Source organism: Drosophila grimshawi, unplaced genomic scaffold (assembly GCF_018153295.1).
Source record: "Drosophila grimshawi isolate 15287-2541.00 unplaced genomic scaffold, ASM1815329v1 contig_311, whole genome shotgun sequence".
Lineage (NCBI taxonomy): Eukaryota > Metazoa > Arthropoda > Insecta > Diptera > Drosophilidae > Drosophila > Drosophila grimshawi.
The window spans coordinates 25,739,628-25,762,449 of NW_025063098.1; the positions used below are offsets into that span (position 1 = coordinate 25,739,628).

General features: G+C 36.0%; 3 protein-coding genes across 15 annotated transcripts in view; 1 reads left to right on the forward strand and 2 right to left on the reverse strand.

Moving 5' to 3' along the window:
• The window catches only part of LOC6568601 (heterogeneous nuclear ribonucleoprotein R), a 59,904-nt gene extending 49,874 nt beyond the window's left edge, over window positions 1-10,030 (reverse strand). The window contains exon 1 of one of the 3 annotated variants that reach the window (XR_006246656.1): window positions 9,537-9,877. Coding sequence is in view for 2 of the 3 variants with exons in the window: in XM_043214969.1 (XP_043070904.1) it covers window positions 9,537-9,549 (13 nt within the window). In the remaining variant the exon portion in view is untranslated. Of the gene's footprint in view, window positions 1-9,536 lie in introns of all 3 variants that reach the window. The other 2 variants (XM_043214969.1, XM_043214968.1) reach the window with 2 other exon arrangements.
• LOC6568600 lies at window positions 3,604-8,964 on the forward strand. Its single transcript, XM_001994441.2, has 7 exons — window positions 3,604-4,728; window positions 4,793-5,088; window positions 5,154-5,334; window positions 5,589-5,706; window positions 6,221-6,750; window positions 7,069-7,186; window positions 7,256-8,964. Exons 1-7 carry the CDS (start codon window positions 3,803-3,805, stop codon window positions 7,520-7,522), a joined length of 2,436 nt encoding a protein of 811 aa, XP_001994477.1. The 5' UTR covers window positions 3,604-3,802; the 3' UTR covers window positions 7,523-8,964.
• A 1,440-nt stretch (window positions 10,031-11,470) lies between the features above and the next one.
• Window positions 11,471-21,760, reverse strand: LOC6568598 (putative thiamine transporter SLC35F3). 11 transcript variants are annotated; one of them, XM_032740454.2, is made up of 10 exons: window positions 21,235-21,760; window positions 20,387-20,795; window positions 20,144-20,322; window positions 19,396-19,524; window positions 19,112-19,301; window positions 18,900-18,989; window positions 17,936-18,065; window positions 17,515-17,584; window positions 15,594-15,623; window positions 11,471-12,223 (listed from the first exon to the last, which is right to left on the reverse strand). In XM_032740454.2, exons 1-10 carry the CDS (start codon window positions 21,709-21,711, stop codon window positions 11,726-11,728), a joined length of 2,202 nt encoding a protein of 733 aa, XP_032596345.1. In that variant the 5' UTR covers window positions 21,712-21,760; the 3' UTR covers window positions 11,471-11,725. The 11 variants fall into 11 exon arrangements, 9 of the variants coding, with proteins under 9 accessions (XP_032596345.1, XP_032596346.1, XP_032596347.1 ...); XR_004365416.2 differs by lacking the exon at window positions 17,515-17,584 and adding an exon at window positions 13,906-14,151 and having other exon boundaries at window positions 12,185-12,223; XM_032740457.2 differs by lacking the exon at window positions 11,471-12,223 and adding an exon at window positions 13,366-13,621.
• Window positions 21,761-22,822: the final 1,062 nt, after the last annotated feature.

Sequence of the window (22,822 nt, forward strand, 5' to 3'; positions counted from 1 at the left end):
TTTTAATATATATATATATATATATAAGACACATAATATCCTCTTTATTTAAATTATTTAAAGCGCAACAAAAGGCAGAAGCACAGCTTGCACTGTGAATCTATATAGGGTATCCACTAATCGTTAAATATTTCTTAGGATACTTGCGATATACATATATACACTACAAATGTATGTTAGTTGGTATCTGCTAGTCGTGCACTTTTTAACTAATGCACTCTGACTTGTTGTTGCTGCTGTTTGTTGCTGGCGTTGTTGCTGGCGTTGTTGGTTTGGGTTATCGTCTGGCAACGGCAATCATAACAGCCCGAGGAGCCGAAACCGAAAACGAAAACCGAATGCGAGAGCCACACATATATTGTTTAATGGGGGGGGCACGAAGAAGAAGAAGACGAGGACAGGAACAGAGGCAACCAACCGACCAGCCAGCAAGCCAACCAGCCAGCCAGCCAGGCAGCAGCAGCAGCAGCAACGACAACGACAACGTTTGTGGATTTTGATTCTGGGTCATTCACCCTTGACAAAAAAAAATAAAATTGAAAAAAAAAAAATAAAAATATTTTGCGCTGTGTTAGGCCGTTTTTTGTGTGTGTTTGTGTGTGTGTGTGTGTGTCTGGCATGGAAGTGCTTGGCATTATTGTTGTACATTCATTGCTTCTGTTGTTGTTGTTGAGATTGTTGATGCTGACGCCCAGAGCACGTACAGGCATCCCAAATTTGGGGAGCTGCTTTTGCCAAAATGCAATCCAAAGAGATCGCAGTCATGTCACCAGTCTCTTGTTTTGCATATGTATATGTATATAGCCAGCTATATATCCCATATATTCCATATATCCATGTCTAGCTCTCTCTTGCTTTTTGTTTTATTTTGCTCAAAATGTTGACTTACTTTTTTTTTCGTCTGTTTATTAGCATGCACAAAATGCTTTTGTTTGTTTTTCTTTCTTTTCTTTTTCGTTTTTTTTTTTTTTTTTTGATTTTGATTTTATGGCCTGTGGTTTTTTGAACTTGTGCTCAAGATTTCATTGAATGCGCAATTTGCTTTATTTGATGTTTGTGTTTTTGGTTTATTTTTTGCTTGGAATTTTTAAAACTCCTGATAAAATTTATCAAAATTTGTACTTAGTTTGCGCATAGAACAAACGTTTAGCATTTAATTATATTACAACTAAATGAATTGGTAGAAAAATTACAAAGAAGAAGAAGAAAACACCCCTAATTAAAGTTTCTAAGTAAAACAATTAATATATTCGTATTGAAATATAAGTTAAGAGATGCCAACAAGTCGAAAATACGCTTAGAGACACAAATTTTAATCTGTTTTTTTGGGGGGTATTTTATGCAAAAGTTGAATTTGTATGTAGCAGTTTGAAGATGGAAAATATGCATGGCTTTGCGTGTTGTTCACGAATGGGAACTTTGCCAACTTAATTTGCAGGCTGATGCAAAAAAAAAGAACAAAAAAAAAAAACTCTTCAATGCTTTGGCACTATTTCAAATTAAACTTTAATCTTGTCGAGCTTAACGACTCTTTCTCTTCTAACGGAACGCCCAACATAGGCCAAAAGCGCCATCTACCGTTTTGCCAAAATGTAATGGCTCAAAATAAACTTCTGTCGCAATGTAAAATTGGCATTGCCATTTAGGACACTGCAATAACAACAATAGCAACAACAACGAGAAACAACAAGCAGGAGAAACAACAAGAACAATCAATTACAGGAGTTGTAGGGGCAACAAAGCGAACGCAAAACTAAAACAAAACAGAAAAGCAAAAAAACAGAGCGCGCAGCAGAAATAACTGCAACAACTTTTAATGTTTTGTTTTTTAGTTTTTTTGGTCAGTTCAGTTTTGTGTCGATTCCCACGTGCAAAATAAAACAATGCGAGCAAAGCCGCACGTAGATTTATCTGCATTACAAACTGCGGCGCCCAGGATAAACAGCATACACACACACGCAGTCACAACAAACACACACATACACGCAGAGAAAAAGTGTGTTTTAATTGCAATTACAAGCGCAAAATTGTAAGCGTTTATCTTTAAATATATTATAAAATACTGATTTATAAATAGAGTATAATCGAACTCATTTAAGAAATAAATAACTTACTTTAATTAATCGCTTCTGATTTTGTATTTAAGCTGATTTATCCATAGATTCTAATCGAATTGATTTAAAAATGTATTTTCTTGAAATGAATCCCTTTTTTGATTTAAGGCAAATCTGCATTTATCTTAATACTTATTATAAACATTTTTTGATCGCTTTCTTATTTAAGCTGATGTATAAAAAGCTTATAATCGAATTGAGTTAAGAGTTTCACTACTTGTAACAAAAATGAATCGCTTTATTGATTTAAGAATATTCTGGATCTATCTTATTACTCATTACAACAAATTTTTGATCATATATATTATAATTAAATTATTAAAATTAAATTGCGCATTTATTTTGAAACTTTGTTTTTTCTGAGTGTACACGGGAAATGTCAGTCGACTAACTGAAAATTATGTTTGTGCCAAATTTAAGTTGTGCTACTCTTTTTTTTTTTTGGTCAGCATCGCGCAGAATTGGCGTTGTAATCCAACAGGGTAAAAAAAAAACCAAGACTGACAGAGAAAAACAAGCAAAAGGCGACAGGTGTAATAAATAAGCCAAGCGTACTGGCCAGAATGTGAATGAGGAAGAGGAGCAAAAAGGGATGCGCCATGCAATGTAATGCAGTCAACAAAAAAAAAAGTAGTGTAAAAGGGGAAAAAGGGGGAAAAATGGTAAATGCAGCGAGTCGTCCGCTAATTCGTGTCATTTAGCGCAGGTGGCGACAAAACTAAAAAAAAGGGGAAGAGAGCAGCAGATTGACACTGATAGGATGGAAATGGAGAAGGAGGAGAAAAAGACTATCAGGAAATGGCGGCGGTTTCCGACTCCGCCAAGAATATCAGTGGTGACCTCGTTGTGCCCTTTTTTAGGTGAATAATGCAAATGGCTATCAATGACGGTCTTTAGAGGATTTTTTTTTTTATATTTTCCATTGGCAGTCGCCCAAAAATGTTTGTGCTCCACGCAGCGCTATAATAAATTGAGTGGCAACTGCTGCATAGTTATAAATAGTTATGGGCGGTGGCGCTAAAAGGAAGCTGACAAGTGATTGACCTTATCAAAAATACAAGCTGTAATTTTATAAAAGAATGGCGCGCTATATTTGAAAATGAAACTGGTTCACAATGATGCTGACTTCTTATCGAATATGTAAATGCCACCCGCATGTCAAGTATCGATAAATTGCTGAGGGCGTAGCCACCTAATTTGTGTTGTTTTGCAGCAATGCTGACGACTGTTATTATTTCGATATCGATATAACGATTAGGTGAATTGCTCTTGTGATGCTATGGACGAGTTTCCCATGAATGGGAAATATATAGAAATAAATATTACTAGATTTAAAATGGATCACCAATTAAAAATTGTTGTTAAGTGAACAGCAACAACTGCAGAGCATTCATTTGTATTAATTGACAAGAGTTTTGCCGGTTTTGCTTATACTGATACTTAAATATCGATATATGTCGCTGCGATATCTAAACGCGATATGCAACACTGTTTTGAGGGCGTAGTTCCAACAAGTGCACAGCATTAATTTGTATTACTAATCCGCGTTGCGTGTGTGTTTTTGCTGCGTCCAGTGGAGTTTTTGTTTTAAATTTTGTTTCGTTTTTAATTTTAATAGAGACTGCCCAGGCAGGCAATAAACTCCCACACAGACACATACACACAGACAGAGACAGTCCAACAAAAACATGGCTTTGTTCCTGCCTGCGACAATTTTGGGGCGCAGCTATTTGTTTTTTGGGCTTGTTCTAATTGTGGGTGTGGTGTTTGCTCAACACGAGTGGCAGGCTCGAGATGCGTTCGATGAGATCAAGATACAATTCGATAAGGTGAATGCAGACAACTGTCCGATACAGCATCATGCGGATCTGTTTATGCCCGTGGATGCCGTCTCCCACAAACCGGACATAAAGGAAGTCAATGTGAATCCGGTGTTCCCAAATCGCACCGCCTTGCTGCATCTACAGAATATGGCGTTGAGTCGCAGCTTCTTCTGGAGTTATATATTGCAATCGCGATTCATACGTCCGGCTATTAATGACACCTACGATCCGGGCATGATGTATTATTTCCTTTCCACAGTTGCGGATGTTTCCGCTAATCCCAGCATCAATGCATCGGCCATTTACTTTTCACCAAATAGCTCGTATTCATCGTCGTATCGCGGTTTCTTCAATAAGACCTTTCCGCGTTTTGGACCGCGCACATTTCGCCTGGATGATTTCAATGATCCGATTCATCTGCAAAAGATTTCCACGTGGAACACGTTCGACGTTCAAGATTTGGGGGCGCATCATCCTGACTCAATATCAAAGGATTACACACATGATCTGTATAAGATCAATGAATGGTACCGCGCCTGGCTGCCGGACAACGTTGAGCGCAGACATGACACAAAGATCACGTATCAGGTGGAAATACGCTATGCTAATAACACAAATGAAACATTTACATTCCATGGTCCGCCGGGCTCTGAAGAGATACCGGGTCCCATTAAGTTTACACGTCCCTACTTTGATTGCGGTCGCTCCAACAAGTGGCTGGTAGCCGCTGTTGTTCCAATTGCTGATATTTATCCGAGGCACACCCAGTTCCGGCACATCGAGTATCCCAAGTAAGTGTAAATTGTAACTTATCTATGCATTAGCTAATCCTCTCGTGTATTATCTCTTTTATAGATACACCGCTGTCTCAGTACTGGAAATGGATTTTGAGCGTATTGACATCAATCAGTGTCCGCTGGGCGAGGGCAATAAGGGTCCAAATCATTTTGCGGACACGGCACGCTGTAAAAAAGAGACAACCGAATGTGAACCCTTACACGGCTGGGGCTTCCGTCGTGGCGGCTATCAATGTCGCTGCAAGCCAAGCTATCGACTACCCAACACAGTGCGGCGACCCTATCTGGGTGAAATTGTTGAGCGCGCCTCAGCCGAACAATATTACAATGAATACAATTGCCTCAAAATTGGCTGTAAGTTTTTATCCTGTCTACCTATTTGGTATATATGTGTAAAATGATTCCCCCTTTCATTTTAGGGATACAAAAGCTGCCCATTCAGTGGGAGAAGGCGCCGTACTATGTGCGCGAAAAGTATTTGGATATGCATCCGGAATATCGGAATTATACGACAGGCTCTCGATCATTGCACGCCGAACATTTGAATGTCGATCAGGTGTTGAAATATATTCATGGCGTCAATTATCGCACATGCAAAAAGTGAGTGGCAACTTTTAGAATATAGAATTTAAAATTGTTATATTGTTGTGAAAGTATTGCTGATATTTACAATGTGTGTGTGTGTGTGTCTGTATCCCTATTTGATTAATCTTGTAATTTAGCTTACATGGCAATAAAAGCCTTTCCAATGTATAAATGAGTGCACATGCGTGTCACAACTGCTGTCAAATGGCATTTTATATTAACATTTTATAATTATATTAATGCCGATTCGTTTTCCCATTTGCAACTAGCTTCCATCCACAAGATCTAATATTGCGCGGCGATGTTAGCTATGGCGCCAAGGAGCAGTTTGAGAACGAAGCCAAAATGGCTGTGCGTCTGGCCAATTTTATTAGCGCATTTTTGCAGGTAAGCTTAATGCTGGAATTCAGCTGTTTCGCATCGTTTCCCATCAGCTTCACGCTAAATGAAGAGCAATAATTGATAAACCCGACACCTATATTAAGCGCCTTCGATGTCGCCTCTTGAAAACTTCTCAAGTGTAAATTATAATTTTCCACGCGTAATTCAACTTCCTCGAATTTCCTGCAATGCCAGTTTCACATTTTTTTTTTGTCAGCTTGCTTGCCAGTTGCGAATTAAATATTCAGTGTCAAACCATTACCAAATGCTAAATTCATTAGTTTGAGCGCAGAAGGACACGAAAAACGGGTTCGACACCAAAAACGTCGTCTTCATTAAATGCCACAGAGCAACAGAGTAAAAAAAACTGGACTCCTCTCTTCTTTTTTTTAACCCTACTCCTACCTCTGGCTGCAAACGTATTTGCACAAGTTGTTAGCATAGAAATCGAGAAACGCTTGGGGAAATATATATAAGTCGTATAGTATCCCCCCTAAATTCCCATTTCTTTATTATTCAGGTATCGGATCCCAATGAGGTGTATTCGGGAAAACGTGTGGCGGACAAGCCGCTGACCGAGGATCAAATGATTGGCGAGACCCTGGCCATTGTTCTAGGCGACAGCAAGGTCTGGTCGGCGACGACGCTATGGGAGCGCAATAAGTTCACAAATCGCACCTATTTTGCACCCTATGCCTACAAAACGGAGCTGAACACGCGCAAGTTCAAGGTGGAGGATCTGGCGCGTTTGAATAAAACGCACGAATTGTATACGGAAAAGAAGTACTTCAAGTTTCTCAAACAGCGTTGGAATACGAATTTTGATGATCTCGAAACGTTCTACATGAAAATCAAGATACGACACAATGAGACAGGTGAATACCAGCAAAAGTACGAACACTACCCCAATTCGTATCGTGCGGCAAACATTAAGCACGGCTACTGGACGCAGCCGACATTCGACTGTGATGGCTATGTGAAGAAGTGGCTGGTGACCTATGCGGTGCCCTTCTTTGGCTGGGACAGCCTCAAAGTCAAACTGGAATTCAAGTGAGTAGAGCACAAGGGGAAGCTATAATTTTTGGGTTTTGGGATAGGGATACGGAATAGAAATCGGAATAGGGCGAGCTGCGTGCCGCGCCTTAAGCGGGCCCGTTGCTCACCCCTTTTTTTTTGTTGTTTAGGGGCCAGTCCCGTTCTCCAATTCATTCAGATGCAAATGTTGTGTTTTGTTTGGTTGTCTAATTTTCAAGTGTTGACTTCTGACTTGTGACTTCCTTCACTTCACTTTGCACATTGTCATGCAAATTGTGCAAGCAATTAAACTAATTTGTTGTCTCCTCTCTCTCTCTCTCTCTACACACGCAGGGGTGTCGTCGCCGTCTCCATGGACATGCTGCAGTTGGACGTTAATCAGTGCCCGGACTGGTATTATGAGCCAAATGCCTATAAGAATACGCACAAGTGTGATGAGAAAACATCATATGTGAGGCTCGATATCAAATATCTGATAATTAGAAATGTAGCTAATATGATTTTCTCATTTTTTTTTTAGTGTGTGCCCATTATGGGACGTGGCTATGAGACGGGCGGCTACAAGTGTGAATGCCTGCAGGGCTACGAGTATCCCTTTGAGGATCTGATCACCTACTATGATGGCCAGCTGGTCGAGGCCGAATATCAGAATATTGTCGCCGATAAGGAGACACGCTACGATATGTTCAAGTGTCGTTTGGCGGGCGCGTCGGGTTTGCAATCAGCGCTGGGTTTGGTCATCTCACTATTTGGCCTGACACTCACGCTGCTCTATAGATTTAGTTAAGCCAAATAATGCTAACATCAATTTCCGTCCATACGAATCTCACCTTAACAAAAATAGAAGAAAAAACACAATACTAAGAAAAAAACTGACAAAGCAAAACCAGCTCAAAGACACAAAATTGACACCCAAAACAAAACGCAATACTGCCCAAAAAAAAAATGAAGTAAAGAAGAAGAAGTTGTCCGTATTCTCCACGTATTCCATATATATTTATATATATATATAAATATATACTGAGATGCGCCTTTGAACATTGTCATCATTTATCTGCAAGGCGATTAAGTTGTAGACATAATCTATTACAATGAATCTGGTTATTTGTCATTTCTATCAAAGAGCAGCAGCAGCAGCAGCAGCAGTAGCAGAAGCAGCAGTAACAGAAAAGCGCAAACAGCCGCGCCTACTGTGCTCAGATTACGGAAGCGTCGTCGTCGTCCTTTGCTAATGTCCGTGAAGTTGCACAGCTGTATATGTATGTGTGTGTGTGTTTGTGTTTGTGTGTGTGTGCTTGTGCTCGCTGGAAACCTGTTAACATCAAAACCCAGTTAGGCCTCGTACCCTACACCCATCCTCTATAAAGAGAGGGTTGTTTGTGCCTGCCTGGTCAGCGCTAAAAAAAAAAAAAGAACAGAAGAAAAAACGCCTGCCGTCGTGTTTTTCCTATATTAAATCGTCGGCTGGTCCATTGGCTGCTTTTTTGCCTGAATTAAATATGCCGCCGTTTTTTTTTTCTTTTTGCATTTTGCTTTTTTCATTGAGCGCCTTGATTATCATATGCGCTTGAATTTTTATTATCTATATACCCTGAGAACTTTTTCTATGCGTCGCCTGGAAACCAGTTTATCAGCCACTTGGTCTCCTGCCAGGGCAACAACAACACACACACATATACAGAAAAAAACTTTACCAGCGCTTCTTTTTTTTCATTAAAAAATTGGCCATGAGTAGCTGGACTTGCGACTTGGACACACACAAAATATTTTCACACATTTTTCATAGTCAGTATCAGGGGCAACAACAACAACAACAACAAACAATATCGGACGCCGCCGGTGGGCAGTGACGACCGCTGCGTTTTGGGCAACTCCTCCATTTCCATTACCAATTGTGCCGTTGCCGGCTGCAGGCACGTCCTTTTACAAGGAGCCATCATTTCGCAGCGGGTACGCGCTTTGGTTTTTATTATTTCTATTTTCTAGTGTGTCTCACAGTTGACTTTTGTTTCTCAAAACTATTTACTATCTATATCAGTTTGTAGGACAGTACAAATAATATCGTATCAAACATAAAAAGTGAAAAGATTAATTGTGCCTTAATAAAGACAAAGAAATTCTTGCTCGAATATTATACTACATATATAGACTACGTCGTAAGTCCGTCCATTTAAAAATGTCTTCATTATATTATTAAGTGCCTTGAATTTGTAAAGAATGAATATATTCGTATTTTATACATAACACTCACATACACACACTCTTTTTATATAAATATGTAGAGACTTAAGCTTAAAAATACCAAACAGTGTTCGAAGCAGAAATCTCAAAATAAATAAATAAAATAAATCAATAAATGTTTTGTAAATGCTTTGTAAATACCAGAGTATAGAGCTTTTACCAATATACGCTTTATAATAAATACAAAGTATTGTCTAGTTGTAATGTTTTTAAGGACCACTTAACAGGGACTTTCACAAAACCAAGTTTGTAAATCATGGAGTAAGTTTTAAAATGTGTACTCGATGAGCGAAGGCGGATATAGCTAAACTGGAACCGGCTTAATAAAGCTGCCTATCTTCAATTTTTATATTAAAAAATTATCAAATGTTGTTTTGTTAGATTAGCGACACATTATGAAAAGACGTTTTTTTTTTAGCATGTGTGTAACAAAACATCAAAAATTATTGCTCGTGATATTATATTCTTAGTTGTTGAGAAATGCTCTACGGAAAACTTTCATTTAAGTTGGCGCAATTCAGGTGTACATAGAAAATGGGCGCATTTTATGCTTGGCTTACCGAATTTTTTCATATTGGCTTTCACGTATTTAGCTTGAATTTGATAGTCACGAACGACACGACACGACACGACACGCACACAAATTGAATAAAATTGCAAAAAAAAGGTGTTTCGACTTTTGAAAACAGAAAACACAAAGCGAAAAAAAAATAACACACGGCCTTGCGGGAGAAACCAAATTGAATTGTTGATCGCCGCCCGTTAAACGCCGGGCGGTCACGTCTTTTTCTTATATCGCGGTAGTTGTGTGCACGAATAGAACTGATACGATTTAGTTGCGATCGGCCCAAACTATCCGCGAAATATGAAGAATTGTAATAAATCTTTCGTTCGAACTTTGATTTATTTTTGGAACCTTTTAGAATTTTTAGAAATTTTGGAAGGGTTTCAATTTGAATGAGAGATGTTTTTGTAATGAAAACTTTTCATAATGTTTATCCAGATTTTTCTAACAACAAAAAATAGACATTAATTTCAAGGCCTATGCGACAGTGAAAAAATCCATTTACCATTTGTTGTGTTGTCAATTTTTCATTTTGTGTGTTTATTATGTGTTTTCTAAATACATACATTTGGTTTTTTTTCTTTTTTTTCTTTTAAATATTATAAACATCATTAAAAACTATCACAAATCAATTATTGGATGTGGCTACACAATAATAATACAAGTACAAATTAGGCAGCTGCGAAATTGAATCGAGCCGCTTGCAGTCCTTAAATACATGTGCGGGATTCAACCAGGATTCAATCATACAATTCCCAGCAACTATAACACTAATACAGATCAGTTTTTTTCAACAACAGCTAAAGTACAAATAACACGATGAACTTTACATTTTATAAAATACATGCATATACTTTAATATTCGTTTTCACTTTCGAATTAAAAAACACATTCAACATAACCCCCGAATAAAATGTATGTATATGTATGACTAATCTTTGGATCTGACTTTAAGCTGCATTTTATTTTTAGTACTTAGCTAGTTCAGTTTTTTTTCTGTGTCTCTAAAATTTAAGTGATGTCTCTTAGACTAATTTTGAATCTTCCGAATTTTCCTATCAATTAGTTATACTTTTCGGTAATTTTGGTTGCCCTATCAGGGTGTGCCGCTGTGTGGATTTTTACTTTAAAATATTTTATAATTAAAGTTAATATTTAATTTCGTCATTATTTTCTAAATAATTGCTAAACACAATTGGCTTCGATATCTCTTTTAATTATTTTTATTTGTTTAATTTATACTAACTTATTTTGTATGCCTTTGCAGTGGGTATTAGAATATTATCATCTATAGCTGAGTTAATATAGTCTTCTAGTTCTGAAGCTATCAATTATCAGTACATATTTGAATACCGGTTAAATCGCACCTATGCCACATCAGGTAGCTGCTATCGGAAAGCTCTTACAGAGGGAATCAATGATTTAGTTATGACGTGAAAACAATATTTTTCAAGTTTTTCCAATTTTTCTTTTAATAACTTGCCCAAATTGTGATTAGACCCGTTCTGCAAGGGCAAAGAAACTTTGGCATGCCGAAGATATCATTTCTTTCTCGGTTTTTATTTAAATTAATTCGTATATCTATAATTAAGGGGCATATTCAGGGTCATATTTGAGCTCAAGTTAATGAAAGAGCTCATTCTCTTTTTAGCTGGTTCCTCTTTGGTTTCAGTGCACATGGGTTTTTGCATGGGTTTGTATCTCTGCACTATGAGCTATATTGTATCTGTATCTGTATTTGTATATAAGTAACTGTGTTTTTTTTTGTTGCGTATAAGTAGTTAATATTTGAGCAAAATTCTAACTGCATGTGTTTCAATAAAACTCTCACAACAACAACGATCCTTTAAAATGACATATAATCGTAATGAATATAATATGTATATATATGTATATATATATATATATATATATATATATATAGAACTTCTTAAGTGCTTGTGATTGTGTTCAATTTTTTTCGCTGTATGCGGCAGGTGTTAACTAACTTATCGGATTCACTATATTGATATGCACAACTACACTCAGAGAAAAATAGTTTTCTAAGCTTAATATAAACGGTATAGATGTTCTCAATGTTTTGATTTTACAGTTTTATCAATGCAAACGTAAGTGAATACGAACAGACTCATAAGATGTAAGTGTAATGTAAAACTGCACCACCTTAATTTGTATAGGTTGGAGCTATTCTGTGGGGGCATAGTAAACCACTGTCGACTTGCGTCGAAAGCCCAAATTGAAGAATGAGGTCTCCGACTTTTTGCGCTCATGATCATGCTCGTGCTCGTTGCCAAAATAGGAGAAGAGGCGTCCAGTGCCGGTGGGTGGTGCACGAATGCCGCCGCTGCCCCGTCGACTGCCATGGACGCTGTGGCTGCTGCTCTGACGGTGAATCATTGTGAGTGATGTGTGCGAATGTTGCCGCTGCAAATGCTGCTGATGATGTCGATTGTGGTGGTGGTGGTTATTGTGATGCTGTTGTTGTTGTTGCTGTTGTTGCAGATGATGATGTGCGTTATTGGTTGTGTTGCCATGCAGAAACCCAGCTGTAGTTGGCGATAGATCAGTCATCTCACACGGCCAGAGGGTGAACGAAGATGGGACCTTATGTATCCCGTCCGATAGTCGATAATGGTGGGATGCTGACCTATTGAAGTACCGCTCCGAGGGCCGCGACCCCATCTATACATATATATATATATATGGTATGTATATATATTGTGTATGGGTGTGTGTGTGAGTGTGTGTGTTTGAAGAAAAGTTCAGATATTAGCACAACGTATAGAAATATGTTTTCTACATTTGATTTCATTTTTTTTCTAGGCTTTTTGTGTTCAATTTCTATTGCGCTATATGTACATATTACAAATTTGTGTTACTTTTCCATTTTTATCTTTTAATATGTATATGTATATATATATATATATAAATATATATATACAAACATACATACATATATTGTATACTCGTATATGCAATGCCGATCAACAGCAGTGCAGCTTGTTGAATATTAAATAAATATTATATTTAGTAGACAGTTAAGCTTTAAGTAGAATCAATTTGCAATTCAAATTATTTTTTGTATTGTAAGTACAGTTCTTAATCTAAAATGTTGTTTGTGCATATAGCATATAAAAAAGAATGTATGCCATAAACATGATGTAAGCACTTCGGTTCAGGGAATTAACCTGTGTTGTTGAGGATACGTGAAACCATTTGTTGGCCGAAAGCATGGTTTATATTTTTGGTTCTTTTATGATCCGGTTAAGTCTTACTGAGTATCTGCTAGTTGATCAGCAATGCATTTACATAGTCTAACTAAGTTGATACTAAAATTTGTATGCGTCTAAAATTGTTTGCTAGCATTTTTTTTTTAAATACATTTTTTTTTTACTGATTTTTTACTGATGTTTGTTAAGTTTGTTGTCAATTTTTTTAATATATATTTATTTACATAATACATGTTTGTGTATGTGTTTGTTTGCTTGTGTGTGTGTAAGTGTGGGTGTTTAAAGGGCAACTGTAGGTATAAGCGTAGGCGGTACTTGGGTGCCACATTTACATAAATGGAGTCCAATAAGCTGTGCTAATTCAAACAATATTAACAAGTGCGGCTATTTACAAATATATGCATTCATTAAAAAAAACAAATATGCAATTAAGACAATAATACATAATATATGCAATTTGTTATATATTGATGTAACTAGTGAAATATCTCTAACGAGGGTTTTCACAAAAAATGTCAAGAGCGCTCACCGTTTTCGTTCGCCTCTCAATTTAAAAATATTATTGTACTTGGTATAAATTTTTTTTGCATTTGTGGTTTTGGTTTTTTTTTCTTGACAGTTACGACATTTATAAAAAAACATTTTGTGGGTCGTGGGGCTTAACATAAAAAGTCGTCTAAAGCCACACACGATCGCTACACAAATTTGCTGTCTATAGGATTTGGGTTAGTTGATTTTTTTTGTTTGCTTTTTTTTATCATGCGTTTTGGCTCAAACAACATATGAGTTTGTATTGACCGCATAATATTTTCGTTTATGTTTGTAATGGGAGGCATAAATATGCTGCGATCTGTGAATAAAAATAAACAACACAAAGAGAACGAGAGAAAAAGAGAGAGAGATGAGGAGAGAAAGAGAGAAAAAGAGAACAAATACAGAATAATTTAAAAAAAAAGGACTTTAAGCGGAACCGAGAGGCAGACATTAAGAACTAAAACGCATCTGAACAATAGGTTAATATATTTCACTTGGACTCGACTATAACTATAGTTATTAGGTGACAACTGTACCTTACAAAGTAATACTCATCATTCATTACAGGCAGTAGGGAAAAAGAACGGTTCAAGTACTTACCCAGGACTCTAGTTTGGCTTACTGGTCTGTCTTGGAAAATCATTTACAAAATATATGTATTTCTTGTTGTTGCTTGTTTTTTCTTTGTACAGAATATCTGTGAATTGTAGTATTTGTTTTTTATATTTTTTTTTTTCCAACTTTTAGCTTATGTGGTGCGAGAACGAACGCGTGATGTGCCGTTGCGCATATCTCGTGGACGGTCCGGTGACTGCAGCATCTCGTTTACAAAGCGCTGGCCTACCGCTACTTGGTATTTTTGTGGTATTATTTTGCAGTGTGTTTGTTTTTTTTTGTGTGTTTTCGAATTTGCAATGAGAATCAAATGTTGCATTTATTTTTTTGTGATATTTTTTGTTTTTTTTTATTTTTTTAAATTTATTTTCGCAGTTTTTGTTGATTAGAGTTTTGCCAGGTTGATACGTGTTGTTGTGAGTATGTGTATTTTGTTCAGACAGAGAGATTTATGTATATATATATATAGAGAAAGAGAGAGAGAGAGAGAGTAGGGGAGACAGTCATAGAGAGAGACGTGGCAGAGGTGAAGAAGAGAAAACAAGAAGAAAAAGAAGCAATAGTACAGATTAGCGGTGTTTTACTATATACAGAATCGTTAGAATCGTTTTTTTTCTGTTACTATTAGAGAGCTGCTTGTTCTAAAGTGTTGTTATGTCGAAATTAATTAATGAGATTTTGTGTAAAATACATTGCTTATGCCAAATATACATATGCTTGCGCATACACAGAGAGAAAAATGACGGTGTGTAACTAAACGGGAATCAAAAATTCGCAATTTTAGTAAACCAAGAAAGATTTATTCTAAGTGAGCACAGACCAAGCACAAAAATGTTAAAACAAGATGTTTTAATATCGTTTACAGCAATCATACTCAAAATTAGAATAAATATCTCAATGTGAATGTTTTTCTCTCTGTGCAGTTAGTGAGCACTTTACTTTTATTTCCTTATCTAGTGAAATTTGAACATAAGAGGAATATCTTTTTGGTTAAATTTATTTATTTTGGTGCTAAGGCTGATCTTTTTTTTTTTTTTTGAGAGTGACGAGTGCTTTGATAATTAGATCACTTGTATTATGGATCCTGTTGTGAAACTTACCTTTACGCTTTTCAAAATGTTTAAGTTTAACAAATTTGCACTGTAACTACGAGATTCCTAAGCTACTTAAGATTGGCTCAAAACTACTCAAACTATTTATCGTAAGTAAATCAAATAATTAAGTAAAATTGAATTAATTTACTAACTCTGCAGATTTTGAGAAAAATTAACTTAAACTAGGAGTTCGATGCAAGAAATAAAAATGTAATAAGAAAAATCAACTTCAAACCCTCTTAAATGCAGTTGGTAACGAATATTTAAGAAAATACTTATCATGTCATAATTGTAAATACGATATCGCGTCTATTTGTTGTTTTAAGGAAATGCCCATAACAAAATAAACCCGAAAGCTCAAACTTACTAATCAAGTTTTGAACTAAGCGGAATCGAACTTAAATCAATACTTTAAAATTTGTTCAGTATTTTTTCTTGGTGAAGTTTATCGTTTTTGAGTATGGTTCACCTATATGGCGTACAATATGTAGATAACAGAAAATCTTTCTTTTTTTAGTTTTAAGCACCGTATGCTTAAATTTGAAATATAGATCTTGTTTGCCAACAGACGAAACTCACCTCGCATTGTGACCCAGCATTATGATGCTTCTGTAAATACAATTGAGAAATGTCGACACCATTTTTTATTTAAGAAATAAGTAGAGTATATAGCAATAGTAGAGTAGAGTTTAGAGACAGGTTTAGAGACAGAACGAACACACAGGAGATGAAAATCAAAGAGAAACTGAAACAGAAAGTCAAGAGTTTCGAGAAAGAATAGCGTTGGTGGCCGATTGTGGAAATGTAGTAGAAAACTGATACAAAAAAAATAAATAAATTTATGTATATATTGTCTTAAGATCATGCCAATAATTTATTAACACTTTATATGAATTTTTATTTTTAATATTTTGCTTTTATTTATGAAGGGTTATATATGTATTAATTGTTGTGCTGCTGTACTTATATCATATATATTACATATACATAATAGGTCAGACAGACAGAATTCTTAAGCCATAAAGATTGAACAATGGGACGACTCTGAGTCGATCATGCTACAATATCTGGATTTCTAAATTATATAACTTTGCGCCCTATTAAAAATGTGCACACACTTTGACGTAAAGAATAATTTAAATTAAGAATTATAACAAATATTTTTAAATTGTATTTACAATTTTTGCTTTCCGTATATAAAAAAATTCAGGAAACTGATAATTATAACTTAACTATACATTTTCAAAATGTTGTATAATTATATAATATTAATATTATAAGCAGCGTGTACTATCAACAGATCGCACAACAAGCAGCCAAAACAAAACAAAACAAAAAAAAATAATGAAAGGGAACGAGGCTGAAAGAATAACAGCATCCATCATCATCATCATCATCATCTTATGCTGTACAATAAATGGGTCTTGAGCTGTTCTATATAAATAAAATATCGCAACACCAGCGAAAGTCAAAAGCTACACAGTTTTTGAAGTATGTGTGTTGTAAAGTGCACAGAGAAAAAAATATTCTAAAAACAAGATAGCTTCTTGGATCCAAAATGTATTTTCATTTCAAAATGGAAATTCTTAATTTGAGACTTTTACTCCTAAATTTAGGTCTATGATCTTCATAGTTTAATACAAACACAAAATAGAAACATATTTGTGGCTTAACATTTTTAGCCGCTTTCTTTTTGATTTTAGCTTCTTTTTTTCTCTGAGTGTGTGTGTGTGTTTTTTGTGGGTTTAAGAACTACTATAGTCGAACCTGTCAACAACATCCATAGACAAAGTTATTTTACACAATGGTGGTCAAAAGAAAAGAAACAAAAACTGCAAACGACGAGTTATATTTATAAGTTGGGTTTATATAAGTTGATAGTATTATGTAGACTGGCAGTTTTGGGATTTAAGAGTTCTCTGATCTGCCGTAACGCAACGAAATCATCAAAAGGTGTCAACAACAATTAAACACATTAAGAAAAAACAAAAACAACAAGAAGATTTCATTATTGGCCAACTGCACAAGGGCCTGGAAGTAGTGTTTGGTAAACGATATGCATTGTATTGTATGGTATGTATATATAATGTTATATGTTATGTAACAAGGCATATAAAATTAGGTTTATATAGTTTTGGGTGTTGTACATAGTTATAGTTGGTATTTAGTATGTACGTAACTCTTTTTTAAAAAGGGTGAGCGCATACTTTTGGAGGCCAGGGTGCTTGTATATTTTCATATAGTATTTTTGTGTGGTTTTTTGTGTGGTTTAACTATTAAGTACGAGTACATTCAGTCAGTAAAAAATCTGCCAAAGTTTCTGGTACATCTCAAGCTCAAAATCTCTTAAAAGGTTTGGTATTTTCTGGTATTCACTATGTTATTATCAAATATGTTATGTAGTATAACTAAATAAATGTTAAATGCTTGATATTATTTGTATAATATTTGGTTATTGGGAGGTTTTTGTTTTGGTTTTTTGCTTGTGTATTTGGCCTACCGAATGAGCATAGCGAATTTCGGCTAATTCACAACAACATTGGTAACGGAGTATGGCACGAACGCTCTTTCTGCAAGATGTTTGGTTTATATAAAATTAAATATATATTTTTATACAAGTAGATTAGCAACAAATTAATAATTTCATGTTTTCTTTTTAAGTTTAATGTTGTTTATATCAAGTTGTTAAATTTATATGAACTATTTTTAGCAAAATGAATCAAACTTAAACACATGAAATACGAAATTTTTTAAAGTAATATTTAAGAAAAGTTGCAATAACAAAAGTACAAACAGAAATTGAGAAATAAAATACGCACGTGTTTGTAATCACTAAGAAAATTAGCATAATTATATTTTGTATGTATAAATCATGTAGCATTATTAGAATAAAAATACAGTTACACTGGGTTAGTACTTACCGTAGCAGTCGCGTTATGTAGTCGGGCCAGTTTTCGGGGAACATAACGAGGAAAAAACCGATGGCAATTAAAATGACGCCGGCCAGTTTCATGCCCGCAAATGTCGCACTGTACAGGATGACATCGAGTGCTAAATGATGGATGTTGTGTATGTTAATATTTTTTTTTTCTTGTGTATTGTATTGACATTTTTAAGATGAATTAAATAACATATTTTGTGGGGCTTAGTAGAAAATCCTCTTAGAAATGCCTAGGTTATTTATAACTTACTATACTTGGAAAAAAGATACCCTAGAGAAGTGAAGATTGACTTAAATTTAAAACGCCTTGAAAACCAGACATATTATTGGCTTCTTGAAAAAAAATTTGATTCATAAATACCTTATAAAATATTTTTCAAATTTTTTGTATACAAATTAGAACTATCTTTATAGGATTAAAAAAAAAAGAAAAACAAACATTCCCAATTCTATTTTGCTGAATTTTGATACATAAAGCACTTTAATATTTGTAAATTACATATATTTTATTTTAAACGATTTTATTTATTGTGATAAACGAAAGTAAACAAAAGTTCTTCGAAATTCTAGGTCAACTTTTTAGGCAAGTAAGAAAATAATTGCCATATATAAGCATGTATATGTACTTAAACCTGATGTTCTTTGGCATAGCTGATGTTGTTACATCGTATGGATTTCTATAATATACTTTCCTTGTCTATGTCCTCATATAATAACAAAAAAAAATAATATATATATATATATAAATAGTCATATGACCCATATGGATGCATGTTGATATTCATATTTACACAATGCGACTAATATGGCAAGTTTTGAATAATATTTCGTCACGAAATCCTATCAAGCTAATACATTGTCCTTTTTGTTGTAATTGCTATTGTAATTGTTAGTGCTATTGCAATTCGACCGCCCAATTCGAGAGGTTGTTATAGTGTACGTACCACCAGAAACTGGTACAGCGGTTATCAAACCCAATGTCACAAACATGTTGTAGGTAACAGCAGCGCTGAACTGCATGAGTACGTGGAAAACTGCAATCAAAATTAATTACAACGATAAACAACAATCAAAAAGAAAAAAAAGCAGGCAAGAAAAAAAAAACATTGCACTAAAGAAAAACGAACAAGAAGAACAATTGGAATGTCAGGCATACCCAGGAGCAACACGCTTGCTGCCATCAACATGTTCCATGGTATGGCTTCCGATGTCAGATTCTCGGCACCCGTCAGGTACAGGGCCAAAACGACGGGCCACAGCAGCAGCGCATTGAGCAGGCCCAGAGCGGTGAATGTGAATGCGATTTGGGCCACAGGCGGATCGCCCATCACCTTACGGAACATTACCTGAAAAGGGAGCACCGACGACGACATGAGCACGACATGGTCCCAAGACACGAATGCGCTTGCTGGGCTCTGACAGGCCAGACTGGCGGCTTACCCTAAACACGGCATAACCGGCAGCAGCTAACGTGGCCAAAACAACGCCACCCAATGTGCGACTCTCCGTGATGCCGTCCATATAGGCAAGCAACGCGATGCCAGTGTCGCACAGGATAACGGCCACAATCTAAGAATATTTGTTATTATTTATATGCTATTGAGCGGCTGGGCATAGTTGGGGCTTGTAAACTAGAGATGGGCGTTCATATAATAATTTAATAATTATAAAAATGTATCCACTTAGAAAAAAAGAAACGCATACAAATGAAAATCGTACTAAAAATTTGGTTTTTCTTATTTTTAGAAATTGTCACTACCAAAAATATTTTTTTCTTAAATATTCCTTAAAAATACTTTCTATTATTAAAAAGTATAAGTGCCAACCATTTTTCTTAGAAAATATATTTTCAGAAACTCGACTATCAACTTGTATATTAGAGAAAAACTCGAATCTAAGAAACTCTAATGTAAGAATTCTATGCACACATAGAAAACAAACTCCCTGGAATTCAAACATTTTTCTTTTTAATTTTAGAAAAATTCATTTTGAAATTAAGTAATACAAATCCTGGTTTTCAGACAACCGCAACTTTCAATTTTATAAGTTTATTTTCTGAATAGTAAGGCGAAGAGACCTTGGGGCCAAAAGTATGCCTAATTTTTAAAATTCAAGTCGATTTTGTTTTATGTATGTTTCGTATTCGTGCCACGAGCTATATAAATATATATTAAGACTCGTTACTTACCCTAACGCCAACGAACTGCTCGTGCAATATGACCCAGGAGAGCAAATAGACGCAAGCAACGTTTGTGGCAAACAGAGCCAGTGCATCTGTTGCAAAGAGAACATGCAGCGACAGTGTGTATAGATAGGTGGTCACCAGCCACAGGATGCAAAAGGATAAGCAACGATTTAGGAAACGGCCTGAAAACGGAAATTGCACATTTATCTTAAGCATCGAAAAAAATCAAATGATAGTCTCAAGCACCTATGGTAAAGCCACGTTCACGAAATCCCCGCAGGACATCGGCTAAAATCTCACTGAGCTTGTCGCACTTGCGGGCGGATATGAGACCGAGTATATAGATGGGAAAGAAGAGCAGCGAAAAGTTAGTAAAGAACCATGCCGCAAAGAACGGCGCATTAAAGTAGACGGGCTGTCGCGGTGGTATGTTGAACATCTCGGTGGCGTCCTCGACATGATGCAGCGATGAATCACTGATGGCCAATATATCCTCCAGTTCGGTGCTGAGCTCAGCCCGGCTCGACGACGTATCCAAATAGTCGTCCAGCTCATCTTCATACGGCGCCCGATACAAATACATGTACTTGATGCAGTGCGTCGCACCCACCCAAGAGGCAGTCACCAGAATCGTAACGCATACGCCAAAGTACATCTGGAAACATGATGATCTTGATTCAAATTTTTGAGTGTAGTACAAGACTGGCATAAATATATGCCATCGAAATTAGAAAATCGATTGAAGAAAGATAATTTTGAAAAAAAAATATTGTTCCTTTTCATTTAAAAACTAGGATTAAATTACAAGTTGGAATTTTCTATTATTTCTAAATAAATCAAGAGAGATTAGGCCTACCGAAGAATATATGACTGAATATATGACTGGATTGAAGCTGTTGACAGCTAAATTTTAGTTCGAGTTTCGAAATATTATTTTCATTTTTAAAAAAATTTCTAATGGTTGAATTTGATTTATTATTATTATTATTGATCTCTATATGGGGAATTTGTTTTGATAATTTAAATTCTTGAAATTATTTTTTTGTCGATTCTCTGAATTCAATTCTGAATTTGATTCAAAGCAAGTCACTCACCTTCTTGGCCAGCTCGGAGCAGCAGGACTCCTTGCAGGCTTTGAGTTTGCGGAAACGCACTTCCGCATCCTCGCCAGCCGGAATGCCATTTGGCTGCTGATGATCTATGGCCAGTTGTCCATGTGTTTGTGGATCGTTCGTATCGCCTCCAAAATTATGTTGTGATCCGTGTGGTCCTGTGGGCGTGTCCGCCTGGATGGTAATGACCTCATTGGGATCCTGTTGGCTCGATGATATCGAGTCTTGGTGGGTTATTTGCGGATTACTTGAGGTCAGCACATTACTGAAGCCACAACTCCCGACAGCGCCAACGCTGCTGCTGCTGGCAATGCCACCACCACCAACGCTTCCTACTGTCCCGCTGGTATTGTTGTTATTGAACGGTCCATTCGACGAGGAGTCCCCAGTGACAACAACGGATGGCGCGCGGACGCGTTTTGGATTGAAGATCGCTGGAATTTCTCCGTCACGCGTCATCCTCTCATCATTTCCAAGCGCCGCTCACGTTCATAGTGTCTTTTGTTTTCTATAAGATAAGCGAAGAATTATAATAAATATATAAATATGGTATGCATAATATACATTAAATACTCCCAATTATTTTAAATTCATCTTTTTTAAGTCTTCCCTTAAAATCTTTGAATCTTTTACATTATTATTTTTTTACATTTATTGTACCTAATGAATATGGATAAAGTGTTTATAATAAAGTTGTGCAGAAATATACAACAATAAAGTATATTTATGGTTGATCAGCAACAAAACTCAAGCCGATTTAGACATAACTGTCTGTCCTTCCTCCTTGCTTCGTTTCCCAATGCCGATTCAAATTGATTTTAGTTAGCAATAAAAACTATTATATTGAGCCAGAGTCGTGAGTCTTTAAACTTTAAATGTAATATTAATATATGTAGTAGTATTAATCTGGATGTGATTACAAAACATTATTTGTTGAATATCTGCTCAGATTTGCTAAAGTTATGGCTTAATCTAATATTTATGAGTGTCTTCTATAGAATTTGAATCAAATTTCATAAATTTGAAGTGAGTAGGTATTGCAAATGTATGACTGACTATTTAGTCGTGCAGGCACCGATTTGGGGTGCAGGAACAATCACACGCAAGGCTAGGGGACAAGGTGGTAGGTGGTGGTGGTAGCGTCTCAAGCAACTTGATGGCCATCGTGCAGGCCATAACCATAATTGTAGCAAAGGTTTGAAAACAAGCAAAGGGCAAACCAGCAAAACCAATCACGCAATGCCAAACTCGAGCAATTTGCATACGCGTCTTGTTCAGCTGGCTGCTAAACAAAGTTGGCCAAAAGCTCAAGGCAAGCGACGCGTTTCATTACTAAATGGCCAACTGAGTGAACGCCTGATTCAGCAAGGACAGTACTGATTTTGAGGGCACATTGGTCGCAAACAGTGGTCGTCATTTACTTAGGGACACTCCCAGCTAAATGGTATTTTATATACCAACTAATTAGCCTTGTACTATTCACAAAATCACAATAAGAAGCTTGGTCAACTAATGTATATATAAATATATACCATCTCAAACCATATCAGAGTCATCAGAGAGTATTACA

Coding starts and splice junctions, on each gene's coding strand:
- LOC6568600 (XM_001994441.2), top strand. CDS start 3,803: ATGGCTTTGTTCCTGCCTGCGACAATTTTGGGGCGCAGCTATTTGTTT. Junction 5,089..5,153: donor CAATTGCCTCAAAATTGGCT/GTAAGTTTTTAT, acceptor CTTTCATTTTAG/GGATACAAAAGCTGCCCATT. Junction 5,335..5,588: donor AATTATCGCACATGCAAAAA/GTGAGTGGCAAC, acceptor ATTTGCAACTAG/CTTCCATCCACAAGATCTAA.
- LOC6568598 (XM_032740454.2), bottom strand. CDS start 21,711: ATGACGCGTGACGGAGAAATTCCAGCGATCTTCAATCCAAAACGCGTC. Junction 19,525..20,143: donor AGCAGTTCGTTGGCGTTAGG/GTAAGTAACGAG, acceptor AAATATTCTTAG/ATTGTGGCCGTTATCCTGTG. Junction 12,224..15,593: donor ATGCTGGGTCACAATGCGAG/GTGAGTTTCGTC, acceptor ATATATGTATAG/ATGGGGTCGCGGCCCTCGGA.